Source organism: Pogona vitticeps, chromosome 1 (genome assembly GCF_051106095.1).
Source record: "Pogona vitticeps strain Pit_001003342236 chromosome 1, PviZW2.1, whole genome shotgun sequence".
Taxonomy (NCBI): Eukaryota; Metazoa; Chordata; class Lepidosauria; order Squamata; family Agamidae; genus Pogona; species Pogona vitticeps.
Window position 1 is genome coordinate 92130641 of NC_135783.1, and position 13924 is coordinate 92144564.

The following is a 13924-nucleotide window of genomic DNA, read 5'->3' on the forward strand; positions in this document are numbered from 1 at the left end:
GAGAGTGAAAGAGGAGAGTGCAAAAAACGGTCTGAAACTCAACATCAAAAAAACTAAGATCATGGCCACTGGCCCCATCACCTCCTGGGAAATAGAAGGGGAAGATATGGAGGCAGTGTTAAATTTTATCTTCCTGGGCTCCATGATCACTGCAGATGGAGACAGCAGCCCTGAAATTAAAAGGCACCTTCTTCTTGGGAGGAAAGCGATGACAAATCTTGACAGCATCTTAAAAAGCAGAGACATCACCTTGCCAACAAAAGTCCGAATAGTCAAAGCTATGGTTTTTCCTGTTGTGATGTATGGAAGTGAGAGCTGGACCATAAAGAAAGCAGACCGCCGAAGAATTGATGCCTTTGAATTGTGGTGCTGGAGGAGGCTCTTGAGAATCCCCTGGACTGCAAGGAGAACAAACCAATCAGTTCTAAAGGAAATCAACCCTGAATGCTCACTTGAAGGACAGATCCTGAAGCTGAGGCTCCAGTACTTTGGCCATCTCATGAGAAGAAAAGAGTCCTTGGAAAAAACCTTGATGTTAGGAAGGTGTGATGGCAAGAGGAGAAGGGGACGACCGAGGATGAGATGGCTGGACAGTGTCTGCGAAGCAACCAACATGAACCTGACACAACTCCGGGAGGCAGTAGAAGACAGGAGGGCCTGGCGTGCTCTGGTCCATGGGGTCACGAAGAGTCGGACACGACTAAACGACTAAACACACACACACATTAAAGGACAAAAAAATTGTTGAAGCTAGACAAGAATGGGAACCTTTGTATAACTGGATGAGAGATGAGAACATGAATGGGTTAAGATTATCAGAAAGAAGATTTAAGATATAAATGTAAATCTTAAAGGCTTAGATTTGGCAAGATTAGTGTGGAGTAAGCTTAGTAAGAAATAATACAGGTAAAAGCAATAATGATATAAATTGCTCTCTGCCACATTCTGTATTTCTGTTTTTACTTATCCCTTACCTAGTCCCAAGTCACCTTTCCTATGACCTTCCCTGATCCAATGGAAAATAATTTTTAATTATTTTTTTAAAGAAACAGATGATGTGGGAAAAGAGATAAATTGCATAGTCTACTGGGACATTTGCCCACACATACAAACGTATATTGGTGCATAGCTATGAGAGATTTTAAAAAGTTCATTTTTAATCTTTTTTTTTTAAAAAAGTCTTAAAATGGTAGTTGATATTTGTCTGTTTTGGGTTTTGTTTTATGGCTGAAAAACAAATTTTGTAATGCTTACAGGTGGAAAAGCAGAAATACTGATTCCTTGTTATTTGAATGGAAAGGAAAAGAATAACAATAAAATAAAAGATCTGCAGCACTGAGACATTTATAACCTGTTTATTTAGCAAATGTGTATTTGGAAAAAAAGTTTTTTATTTTCTTCAAGATGTACAATAATAAATCACTTTATCACCTCTCTCTAATCTTCCATTATCTTTGAGTTAAAAATCAGTCTCATGATTGTTGGATGCAGGAGTGGCACATCGTTTAGCTGTAAAAGCAGCGTTATTTCTTGTTTCACGAATATCTAGACCCATATGGGGCTGATGACCCAAAAATGACACAGGCAAGGATGGACTTTTAGATGACTCCCCATGAAAAGACCAACACTCCCATCAACAGTGTATTCGATACAAGTTCTCCTCAGCTTTCCCTCTCCTGTCTACTTTTTGTAATGACTAGCCTAAAGTTTTGGAATGCTTGAAAACATTTTTGCTCTCCTTTTTAATTGACCTAGTAAAGGTACTGGAATTTGTCTCATGGGCCAGATGGCTATCTCTGTTTTTCACTTAAGGAAATGCTTACTTTTCAGCTCTAAATGTTCCAAAAGCCCTTAGTTAGCCCAGACATGGTCGCCTATCTACCTCACAGGAGGGCAGAAATGAGGATTTCACATCATATTGACTGTCATTGGGGTTAAGGCAAAGAGCAAAGAACAGTCTCTCTTCGTTTTCACTGAGAGGCAATGAAAGCCACACTGACAGGATGTGCTATTTATAGTAATGCCATGTTTTCAGACCACCAAGTAGTGACATGGAACAAAGGAGCTGTACCAGTCATTGTCACAGTGCCTTCAAAAAACTACCTAATAAAAGTTGTGCATGTCAGTAGACAGGATGCTGTTAAATCATTACTATCCAGATGCATATTTTTAAAAAACTTTACCAAAATACCCCCTATGAAACAACTCTGTTAAGACAAAGCAATGGCACGGATGGGAGTTCAAAAGAAGGACACGTCCCATTCATTCATAGGACAAATCCAACTTGACGTGTATCTAGATGGTACTTTGAGAAATGTGTCTGATGCCCCAATGCCCGTTAATCATATGTTCCCTGAACGCAGACTGTTTCCTGGAATGTGTCAGAAGAAAGACAAAACACTCTGGCCCTATTAGGGTTGATGTTTTGCATAGACATATCTAACCACAGAATGGTTAAGCAGCAGTTATGGTCTTTTCTTTTTTTGCTAGCATTGTGACTGGGAACAAGAAGAATATAGCCACAGCAATATACAGCTGTCAATTAGTAAGATTGCATAGAGGCATCTTTGGCCATGCAGGCTCTTGGCTCTCTGGAACCAAGTGAGTTGCATGGCCAGCATGACAAAAAAAATCACAATGTTCAGAATGAGGAAGAGGCGGGTGTAGGATGCAGACATGGAAGGAGCACTACTTCGAGCAGTTGCCAACATCTGGGCCAGACCAGACCGGCCTCTGACTGACAAACTATTTTTGTGCTTTCCATAAGTGATGTCTGCAAAATCAAGGAGATCTTTCATTTCCTCATCTTCATCCACAGGAAGTTCATTCTGGGCCAAAGTTTGTGCCTTTTGACGAACTTTTCTTTCATTGACTTCAATCTGTGCAAAAATATTAGGGCCAGTGTCAAGGAACTTGTAGCCTTTCGCCACCTTTCTGTTCTTCTTTGCCCTGCCTTGCTGCTGCTGTTGCTGTGAGATCGCAAATATCCTATCAATGGCCTCCTCAGTTTGTCTCTTATCTGAAAATCGTAGCAGGCGCTCAGCTGTCTTCCTGAAACTGTCTGTGTTCCGTACCCAAGAAAGGATTTGCTTCTCTAGCTGCTGGAAGACGGGCTTGAAATACTGAAGCTTCTGCTCTACTATCTTAACGTAGTCTTTTACTTCTGACACCGGGGAGCTCCTAATGGCAGAGGCTCGGTCAAACAGAATCTTTTGCCTATCTGCAATGACTTGTGCAAAGACAGAGTGACTTTTATCCTCACCGGTCCATAAATAGACAGCATAGGCATGCTCACTGGTGGTTACAAAAACATCCAGTTGCTGAGAATCCCCATGGACGCTGAAGCTTTGGACATTGATGGAAGGTCCAATGAAGAGGTACACAGCTCTGGTGATTGGCCTACGCAGGCGAGTTGTGACGTTCACATAATTGGTTCCATTGTAAGGGTAGCCCCTAGGATACATTCTTGAGGCAACAACAGCCTTCTCGCTGTAGCCAGTGTCATCCATCCAGTACATCTTGTACCTCCCATCTCGTTGCCTAATAAAGGCCCCATGGACATCGTCGATAACAGTTTCTTCAAAAGGCACATCAACATTGTGAAAGAAACTGGTAGCCATCTCCAAGGGACTGTCATTATCAAGATGTATTTGGTCCACTAGCAAAAGGAGCTGGGGGTGTATAAGTAATAGGTTTCTTTGAAGGCTTTTCAACTTTAATTTGGGATTGTAAGCACCAGTTCCTTCCCCTCTGATAAAGATGATGCCACTTCTTTCCATAGCAGCAACTACTTTCCCTTGACAATCTGCAGCCAAGTCGTGCTTGTATTTCAGCCACTTTGATGAGCAGTCTTCAGTTACCTGCCCTTCCCATGGGTAGAAGCAGCTCTTTGATGTAGCTGGAGAAAACATTAGTACATTGTTCAGAAATGTGTATTTTGGCCCATATAGTGCTTCTGTTATGAAAGGTACACCATTGGGGGCAAAAGTAAAGGAATTCTGATCGGGGTGTTCATGGCCAGCATTGAAGTTCCTCCAACCTTTAACCCAGTCTTTGTATTTGTTCTTATGAACAATGTCATATATTGCACGTCCTCCTAGCTTTCCAGACTTGAAAGAGAGGAAGGGTCTGTTGACTTCGGCAGGCAGTGCACTTCCATATGTTACAACTCCCCAGTCCTCGAAATAATGCAGCTTTGGAATACCATAGTCTGGTGGAGGGACAGAACCCAGGCTTGGATCATACCTTTCAAAAACAGGGGGGGGGGGGGAAGAAAAAAGAAAAAGAGAAAAAATGCTTTTATTTTATGACATTATAACACTGGTTGCCTTCAATTATTTATCTGTTTTAACGATCTCAGAAGTCAAAACATTCTTAAGAATTAAATATTAATATGGAGCCATATTTCATTTTTAATGGTTCTTAATGAACCACACTGCATTGCATATGCAGATCTTGCTTATTCATAGGGATTCCCAGGGCTTCAAAGTAACGAATAATGTAATTATCCGTGGGAAGTTACTTTATTGTTGGGAGGATGCAGTAAAATCATCTTCCAGAAGTAATGTGACAAGTGAGAATGACGCTACTTTCTTGGTGTAACAAGCAGTTTTCCAGTTACTACCCATAACTGTGCCCAGAAATTTTAAGAGCATTTAAGAGGCATCTTGATGAAAACTTTTCAAATTCTGTTCATCAACCCTAAGTTTTTGTGTTTTTTTTAAACAACCAGAAAGTCATGAAAACATAAGGAACAAGCTGCCATTTTCACACTGCAATGACTAATGCTAGTGGCCTGCATTTATTGCTGATTTACACCTATGTAAGGAAATAGTGTTAAGTCTTGATGGCAAATTGCCACTCATTAATGAGGTCCTGGTTGCATTTTTGGTAGGCAGTGGATTGTGCTACTGAATACATGCCCAGAAATGCAATCAGAACCTTGTTAATGAGTGGCAATTTCCTGCCAAGAGCTAACATTGTTTCCCTTATGCCAGGGTAAATTAACAGTAGAAATCTGGCTGATGACTGAGTTTTCAAACAATCTACCAAATAACGAGGACCCATAATTTTTTAAAGGAACTCTGGAAGCTCTGGGGAGTGCAATCACATGTACTACAGGAACCCACCCTGGAAACTCTTAGGAAGTAAAGGGCATCCAGATGGTCGCACACAGCCCATGGACACATGCTGCCCACCCTTCTCCTATGCAGACTTTCCTGATAGTAAGACGCACTGAATATAACAGGACTAATAACTGAGTCTGAGTAGATATGCATAGTGTTGCACCACTAGGGTGTGTTTGGTACTGTCAAGTAGTAAATCTTTTTCTCTGTAAAAGTACTTAAACCTCCCTCATCTAGAAAATATCCCTGAATACAGAAAACTAACAAGCCAAGAAGAAGAGTTCAGCCTAGGCTTCTGACTGTCATACTATATTTACATTTACACCTTCAAAGAGATCCTTTCTGTTTGTATTGGAATTAAGGATGCCAGCTGCACTAGAGAAAAGGGCTCTTCTACTTTTCTTTAATACCTGCGCAGAAGGGGAAATTTCACCAGACACAGCTGATAATGGCAACCTGTTATCTATTGAAGTTCCTTCTTCTAGAAAACTATGAAAGGCACAGGAGTCCAGTTCTCTTTTGCAACTGGCCACCCCAAAGGAGCAGTGGACAAGCAGTGCCCCTTTTGATTGCGGCTGGACAACCACTCATAGCCTCTCACACCAGTGTCTACGTCGGTGAAGGCTGACAGAAGTTGCAATCTAGTGAACTGTCAACTTTCCCAGCACTCGCATAGCATGTTGCCCCTACCAGCAGATGGAAGTCTTCAGAGCTAGCCTTTTAGTATTGATGCATTTTAAAACTAAATTATTGCCCAAAATCCTACTGGGGGAAAAATGCATGCAAGAGGAACTACACAGCATTTTTTTTTTGCCTTAATGGCTTTCTATCCATTGTGCGACCAAAACAGCCGGCTATCAGTGGGAGGAGTCCTGCTTGCACGATTGCCCACTTCTACTTCATGGGTCCAACAGGATTCTCACCAGTAATGTTTCCTTTCCAAGGACAAAGCATGCCTACTTCCCAGCCCTTTCTTCTACTCTTAACAAGGGATGCTTGGTAGATATTTCTCATTTACAAGTTAATTATTCCTGAATGTATTATCTGCCCAGGACTAAGATTTCAGTCCTATTCATAATTTTGTTGGAATACACCAGATTGAGCTCAAGAGGGCTGCTGTATTTTTGACACTACTGTGGAAAAGGGAATTTTCATCAGAAACAGCTTTGTCCTGCAAGCTGCAGCTGCTGAATTTCTCTCTTTGGCACCAGTGGCTCTCAACTTTTGTCCCTTTAAGAGTTTCAGACATAGACAGCTAAAATGTTTACTGGCCATGCTAGCTGGGGCTTCTGGTTGCTGAAATGAAAAAAACATCTGGATGACCAAATATCAAGAAGCATTATTCTACAAAACTAATAAAAATATGGAATTCCTATCCTCTTTTTCATGCTGGCAACCTGACAGAACTTACTTCTGAGTCATATTGCAGAGGACGGCACTGCTGAACACTGAACAGAAGCAGGAAAATTACAGGGTAGTTCAGGTCCTGAACCAAGTGAGAGGCATATAAGACTCAGCATTAGAAGGATACACATCCTCCTACCACATAGAACAGAGGACTCTGAAAACCTCCCCGTTCGGCCCACTAACTAACAATTTGCTTCTCCCATACCAGAGGAATTCTGTGTGAAGAGTGCACCAGCGTTGTCCTTTGGATGGTGTCCCTGGACCTTCAAGCACACGGTTCTTCCTGATCTGATCAGCTAACCAGTTTCCACTTCCATTGCGCATAACAAATTTATCCAGGAACACCAACTGGCTCTCCGGTCCATAAAACCAGTTGTAGTTGGAATCTGCAATAGCAACTGTCCTTTGGAAACCTAAGAGGAACAGTAAAAACAAAAATATAGACAAGTAAGCAAATTACCTAATGCTGTGTGACTAAGCAAAGTGATGGAACTGTCCCAGTAAAGGCAGAGAGGCAGCTTGGGAGTTACCCGTATTTTTCGCTCCATAAGACGCACCTCTCCATAAGACACACCAAATTTTTAGAAGAAAACAGGAAAAAAATAATGTGTTTTCTTCTCCTAAAAATTGGTGAGCCTTATGGAGAGGTCTGTCTTATGGAACACACCCTAGGACCCTTTGGAGGCTCACCCAGCCCCCCCCAGAGGCCAGAGGGGGTGAAATCGCCACCTTCTGGGACTCTTCTGAAGCTTCCCAAGCCTCAAAAGAATCCCAGAGGTGGCGATGTCACCCCCTCTGACCCCCTGGGGGGCAGGGTGAGTCTCTAAAGCGTCCTAGGGTGTGTTCCAGGACCCTTTAGAGACTCACTCTGCCCCCCCAGGGGTCAGAGGGGGCGAAATCGCTACCTTCTGGGACTCTTCTGAGGCTTCCCAAGCCTCAAAAGAGTTCCAGAAGGTGGCGATTTCACACGCGCTGCCCCGTGGGGGTGGGGGGAGCAGTGCAAGGGTCTGGGAAGGCTCCCTTGGACCCTTGCAACGCTCCCTCCACCCCCCACGGAGCCAGTGGAGGCAAAATCACCCTGGAAGCTGGCGATTTCGCCCACGCTGGCTCCACGGGGGGTGGAGGGAGCATCGCAAGGGTCCAAGTGAGCCTTCCAGGACCCTTGCGACGCTCCCCTCACCTGGAAGCTGGCGATTTCTCCCGCACTGGCCCCGTGGGGGGTGGGGGAGCAGCGCAAGGGTCCGGGAAGGTTCATCCGGACCCTTGCAATGCTCCCTCCACCCCCCATGGGGCCAGCGGGGGTGAAATCACCCTGGAACCTGGTGATTTCGCCTGCACTGGCCCTGTGGGGGGTGGGGGGAGCATCGCAAGGGTCTGAGTGAGCCTTCCCGGACACTTGCGACGCTCCCCCACGTGGAAGCTGGCAATTTCGCCCGTGCTGGCCCCGTGAGGGGTGGAGGGAGTGTCGCAAGGGTCCGAGTGAGCCTTCCAGGACCCTTGTGACGTTCCCCCCACCTGGAAACTGGCGATTTCGCCCGAGCTGGCCCCGTGGGGGTGGGGGGAGCATCACAAGGGTCCTGGAAGGCTCACTCGGACCCTTGCGACACCCCCCTCCACAGGGCCAATGGGGGCAAAATCGCCGCCTTCACTCCATAAGACGCACAGATTTCCCCCCACATTTGGGGGGGAAATGCGTCTTATGGAGCAAAAAAATACGGTAAGTTATATTTAGCAATGGCCTTGGTTCCTAACAAAGATTTCAGTACAAGCTTTTCTTTCTAAATTCAAAGGTACTACTCTGCTCAAATTCCTGCCAACCTAGTAATTCAAAAGCATTTAAAAATGCGAGTAGATAAATAGTTACCACCTTGGTGGGAAGGTAACAGCATTCCGTGTCTAGTCACGCTGGCCATGTGACCACGCAAACGGTCTTTGGACAAATGCTGGCTCTGTGGCTTTGAGACGGGGATGAGCACCGCCCCCTAGAGTCAGAGACAACTGGACTAAATGTCGAGGGGAACTTTTACCTTTACCTTTACTCTGCTCAAATATTTTACAGAAAAGTGTTGTCTTAGATTTGGATGTATTAGAATACTCAGAAAATTTGCTATTAAGAATTCATTTAACAAAATATAGTACAATTAATACTCTAGTGATTAGTTGTAGCAGGAAAAGCCAGAGCACACAATTAACTTCCTTTGTGATGTAACACAATAATACTTTGTTCTACAAAGATTGCCAGTGTTCCTCTTAAAAGCAATCAGCTAAAGTGCATTTTAACACAGAAATCTCAACAGTGGCCCTGGCTTCAAGTCGGTTTGTAATGTATATAACCCAGAATGACCAATCCCAGGATTTTGGGGGGGGGGCTTCCTTCCCCAGGGCACTGTCTTCGAGATTTTCTACCACTTCACCCTCCCAACCCTTCTTATTGAGGATAGGTTTTGATTTACAGAACCATTGCATTTCCCCAGTGTTGTTCTTGATGCTAGACAAGATTGTATGCATGTACTGTACTGTAAATCCTGATTTGATCCATATTTATAGTTGTGAAAGGAGCTGAGGAAGCCTTTGGGCAGAAGAAAGAACATCACTGTATTTAGCTTAAACAAGAATACAAAGCAATCCTTCCCATGAGCAGAAGATAGCTTTTGCATGAGAAAATACACTTCTGGGTTGAAAATAGAGATTGGATCATTTTGATCAATAGAATTCAACCTATGACCATATATTCAACTTTACTTTATTTTGGTTGTTGTGGGTTTTTCGGGCTCTTTGGCTGTGTTCTGAAGGTTGTTCTTCCTAACGTTTCGCCAGTCTCTGTGGCCGGCATCTTCAGAGGACTGGAGTCAGAACTCTGTGTTCTACTGCACAACCGCATAGAGTTCTGACTCCCGTCCTCTGAAGATGCCGGCCACAGAGACTGGCGAAACGTTAGGAGGAACAACCTTCAGAACACGGCCAAAGAGCCCGAAAAACCCGCAACAACCATTAGATCCCGGCTGTGAAAGCCTTCGCGAATACATTACTTTACTTTTATTGAATTTATACCCTGCCCCTCATTCAAGCCCCTTTCACAGTGACTAGCTGTAGTACTGCACATCAGGCCTCTGCTCACGACCTGAGTTCTATCCTGACAACTTCAGATAGCCTGCTCAAGGTTGACTGAGCCTTATTCCAAGATCAGTAAAATGAGTACCCAGCTTGTAATTATGTAGCATATCGGCCAGAAAGTGCTCAAAGCACTATGGGGCAGTATATAAGTTGCAACAACATTTGCAGAGATTCAGATAGAGTTGAATTGTTCTTATGTTCTCTGTCTTATGAAAACAGACAACTGATGCAGGTTACCTCTAAAAGAAATTACTATCTCTGTGAGCACGTACTTTAGAAAAAGAGACTAAGGGACAGTATGATATAAGTTTATGAAGGTAAGTATGGCATGTAGAAAAAATGTGTGCCTGCACTTGTGTCAGGATGCAGGGTGTAATACAAGATACAACATGCATCTAACATGCAGAAACTGCACAACTGGGGGCCTTGTCTAAGCACCTCTTATTAACTGATTCTGAAATTTGATTGTTGAGCTACTTGCCTGGCAAAATTGTCCTATACATAAAAGCAAAATGTTGATTAAGCCAGGGGTGGTTGAAGTGGTTAATATCAAAGTGCCTTTGGACAAGAAACATGTACTGGAAAAGAGATCTGGTGGTGTAGCTCCCATAAGCTACTCCTTCATACAGCGATCCATCTGTCACTTCTTGAAGAAGAACTATAGACTTCTCCATGATGGCCAGGACTTGCTTAGTCCACAGATATGCTTCCTGAAGATAACCTGGAGATAAAAACATGGGTATTATATTATTATGTGAGCTATCAAATATGATATTTTAAAACATGGATATAAATAGGCATGCTAATGTATAGATAATACTCTATGTTAGATTAGGTATCCTTCAGTCTCAAGAGACTATGGTAAAGTGCTCTATATGGAGGACTTGGAACAGCATTTAGTGTGACTGAGGAGGCCAATTCGAGAGTGACAGTCCCTTCCACACACTCTATAAATAGCCAAATTGCTAGTGGACTAATAATTCATTATTCTCTGAATCTCAGCTTCTATGAAGAAAAAGCATCATAAACATTTTAACAAATTCAGGGAAAGGATATGAGCCTACATATGTGCAAGGTATTTCAGCCCTGAGCAGGGCTGAAATACCTTCATTCAAACTTGTTGAGGAACATTAAAGCTGTAATGTCTATACACCAGACAGAGCCTACAGCCTCCCATAACATGAAATGCACCCAAGCTTTTTTCAAACTGGTAATGTTTTGCACAGACACTTGAGAATAATACTGTGTCTGTGGTGGATAAATTGATGAAATATCAAATCAGGGTGCTATAGTGGGTGAAAATGGCAAATTCTATGCTAGAAACTACAAGCTGAATGACTTACAATGAAACTGTACTAACACTTATGTATAAATCTTGGTGTGGTTGGATTTGAAATACCATATACAGTTCTGGTTTCTCACTCTCAAAAAGATCTGGGAAAACATCAGAAAAGGAAAACCAAATTGATACAAGGATTAGAAGGCTTCCCACTGAGGAAAGGCTAAAATGAACCAGAACATTTTACATTAAAAAGGAATGCAATAGAAATTAATGCTAGAAATGTATAAAGTTAAGCATGGCACACAGACAATGGATACAAATACATTTATCTTATGACTCAATGAGCACCTCCATTTTACAATTTCCCACCACACCACTCCTAAAATCATACAATAGAAAATGCTGCATGATACAGGGTGGATAAAAAATCAATGATATTTTAAAATCAAATTTAAATCAAATCAAATAAAAATGGTTTTATTTAAATTGTAAAAAATAACAGATTTTGTTTAAATTGTGATCCACCCTGTCATCATATAATACACGATTATGGTGTGACAAAATATGGTGATGGTCACGGAGCCAGACACCTTTAAGAGGGACTTGGGTAACGTAGCTGGAGGTTGCGTCACATAATATAAATATGGCAAATCTTGGCTGGGCAACTATGGTGGATACACGGCCAATTTAGCCTCCATGAGATCCAATATACACCATAATTTTTTTAAGTGAGTATGACCTGAAATTCTTCTCTAGTTTGACCCAAATATGCACACTTCAAAGCATTTTTTTCACTAAAGCGAGGCAGTTCTCTTCTTTGTTTAAAAACATAAGCAACCCTGGTGTAAATAGTTTGCTAATACATTTGGAGAATTAACGATTAACATTAATTGGCAGCTACTTTATTCAACAACAGTTCTCAACTCAATGTACTGACAAATTAAATCAGTGTTAATTGAAAACAGCTGTGCTTTGGTTGACACAGGCCCCAATAGAGCCTTCCACTTCGTTGCATTAGAATAGATGTTGAATACTAACATATATTAAACCACTGTATCCGTTTCCTAAACTTCCTTCATAACTGGCAAACATAAATGACTTAAACAGGCTTTAGAGAGGATTCTGTTCTTTACCCACATACCTTGATTCATTAGAACCAGGCTTCCTGCCAACAAGGCCACACAGTTGGTAGGCTGATGGTTGTGTAGGTACTGGAAACCCCATCCACGCCTATAGGATGCTTCATACATATATCCTGAGGCGTTGGCAATTACCTCGAGAAATCTTTCCTGCTGTGACTTGCTCAAATAGTTGTATAAGAAGTCATAAGCAGTGGCAAATCCAACCAAAGAGTGAGCAAGAGGGACCTCATCCCACGGTGCATCTTTCACTAACCTGCAAGGAGAAGAAATGTGTCAGTTCTATGCATTGCTATGGAGATGCGTTCCACAGCATAATTTTTAAAACCTGAAAGTCTTTGAAAGGAAGGGGGGGAAGGTGTTACTACAAATCTATAATGCAAATCTATATACAAATACTGTTGGAAGATCAGTGCCAAGTCCAGGCGATCCAGTGCCTAATTCTGTGCTGGAAGGGAAATGGCAGTCAGGAGCAAGGGGTGCAGAAGGGAGACCTGCTCGCTGGTGTGGTGGTTGAAGAGGAGGAGATCGAAGAAAAGCCCTGGGGAGGGATGCCCTAGTTAAGGCTATCAGGTGGAGGTAGAGTTTCCAGAGGAACCCGACCCGTCTGGGGACTTGGAATATATACAGGATGTATCAGAACGACACCTGGACTGGGGTCCTGGCTCAGCTCTGTGCCCCTTGGGGTGACGTAAACCACCATCTCAACCCTCACCTGCTTCCTGGTCCTTTGTACTGGGGAGAGAGGGAATGCAGGGAGAGGAGACACCAGGCTCAAAAATCCAGCTCCGAGGAGCCATCTGCCTCACAACAAAAATGCTGGTGGATACAATGGCAGAAAGCACACCAGACCCAAGAGTGAGCGGGGTGTGAAGAAAAGGACCTGAGAGGCTGACTCCACAGCTTTTGGTGCAGGCATATCATCCATCCCTGCCATGCAACCCCCAGCTTGGTTCTGCAAGTACACCACAATTGAGAATGACTGGACTAGAGCCCCTCCTGTTGAGTGTAACCAGGAAGGAAAAAGACTTGGACTCTGCGATGTTGGTTAGAGGTACATGTAACACTGAGAACTAGCCTGGTCTTAGCTGGTGACAGTTCTGTTGCTAACCACCATCACCACCACCATCCCTGTTACAATAAACTCAGTTCAACCTGCTGTGTCATTATCCATAGAAGAAGCCCCTGTTGATCCAGTCAGGGCTGGCAGGGCTCACAATTGCACCTAACTCAATTGGCGTTGGTTTGCAATGTATTCCATGAAAGTAAGATATATATGACAACTTGTACACATGTTAGTTAATATGTATGTGCTTACAAACATGTGTACATTTGAAAAATGTGTTTAAAAATACATTCATTTGCAAAATGTGCACAAAATGTATATATGGCCGGGGGAAGCATAGGGAACTAAGCTTAGCCCAAGAAAATTAAAATTTCAACAAGCATGTGCTTAACAGATCCATCCATCCCTGCTAAGGTTGCAATTATATCAATGAAAAAAACCCATATAAATTGGAGCCCCAGAGAGAATCATAAAGCAAAAGCTATTTATCAATGAATAAACATTCAAATCACTTTTTTTATTTTAGACTAAAAAGAGGTGGATGTGATTTTCCTAAATCCATTCTTCCTCATGTGATGCCCAGCACCACACTTAACCTGTTCCAAAAGAGTTCCTAGACTTTGGAGAAGAGTGCAGAAGACTGCACAGAGGAAGATGAGTTGACAACAGTCACTTCCCTCCCCTTTTCAGTTTCCTTCCATCAGCAGGAGGTATAGAATTCAATACAATTGATGGATGCTTTACAGAAGTAGAAACTATGCACCAACCTATTTCTACAGAGAGCATTCCG

At 42.8% G+C, this 13924-nt stretch overlaps 2 protein-coding genes across 3 annotated transcripts in view; both read right to left on the reverse strand.

Annotated features, from left to right (window-relative positions):
• Positions 1–13924, reverse strand: part of LOC144586492 (uncharacterized) — a 1082363-nt gene that overhangs the window by 165040 nt on the left and 903399 nt on the right. The gene's annotated exons all lie outside the window — the stretch shown is intronic.
• Positions 1340–13924, reverse strand: part of DSE (dermatan sulfate epimerase) — a 42499-nt gene continuing 29914 nt past the window's right edge. For both annotated transcript variants that reach the window (XM_020810840.3, XM_020810841.3), the window contains 4 exons: positions 12071–12324; positions 10129–10368; positions 6739–6946; positions 1340–4245 (listed from right to left, as the gene is read on the reverse strand). In XM_020810840.3, the coding sequence (XP_020666499.3) occupies positions 2487–4245; positions 6739–6946; positions 10129–10368; positions 12071–12324 (2461 nt within the window). In that variant the 3' untranslated portion in view covers positions 1340–2486. The remainder of the gene's footprint in view (positions 4246–6738; positions 6947–10128; positions 10369–12070; positions 12325–13924) is intronic.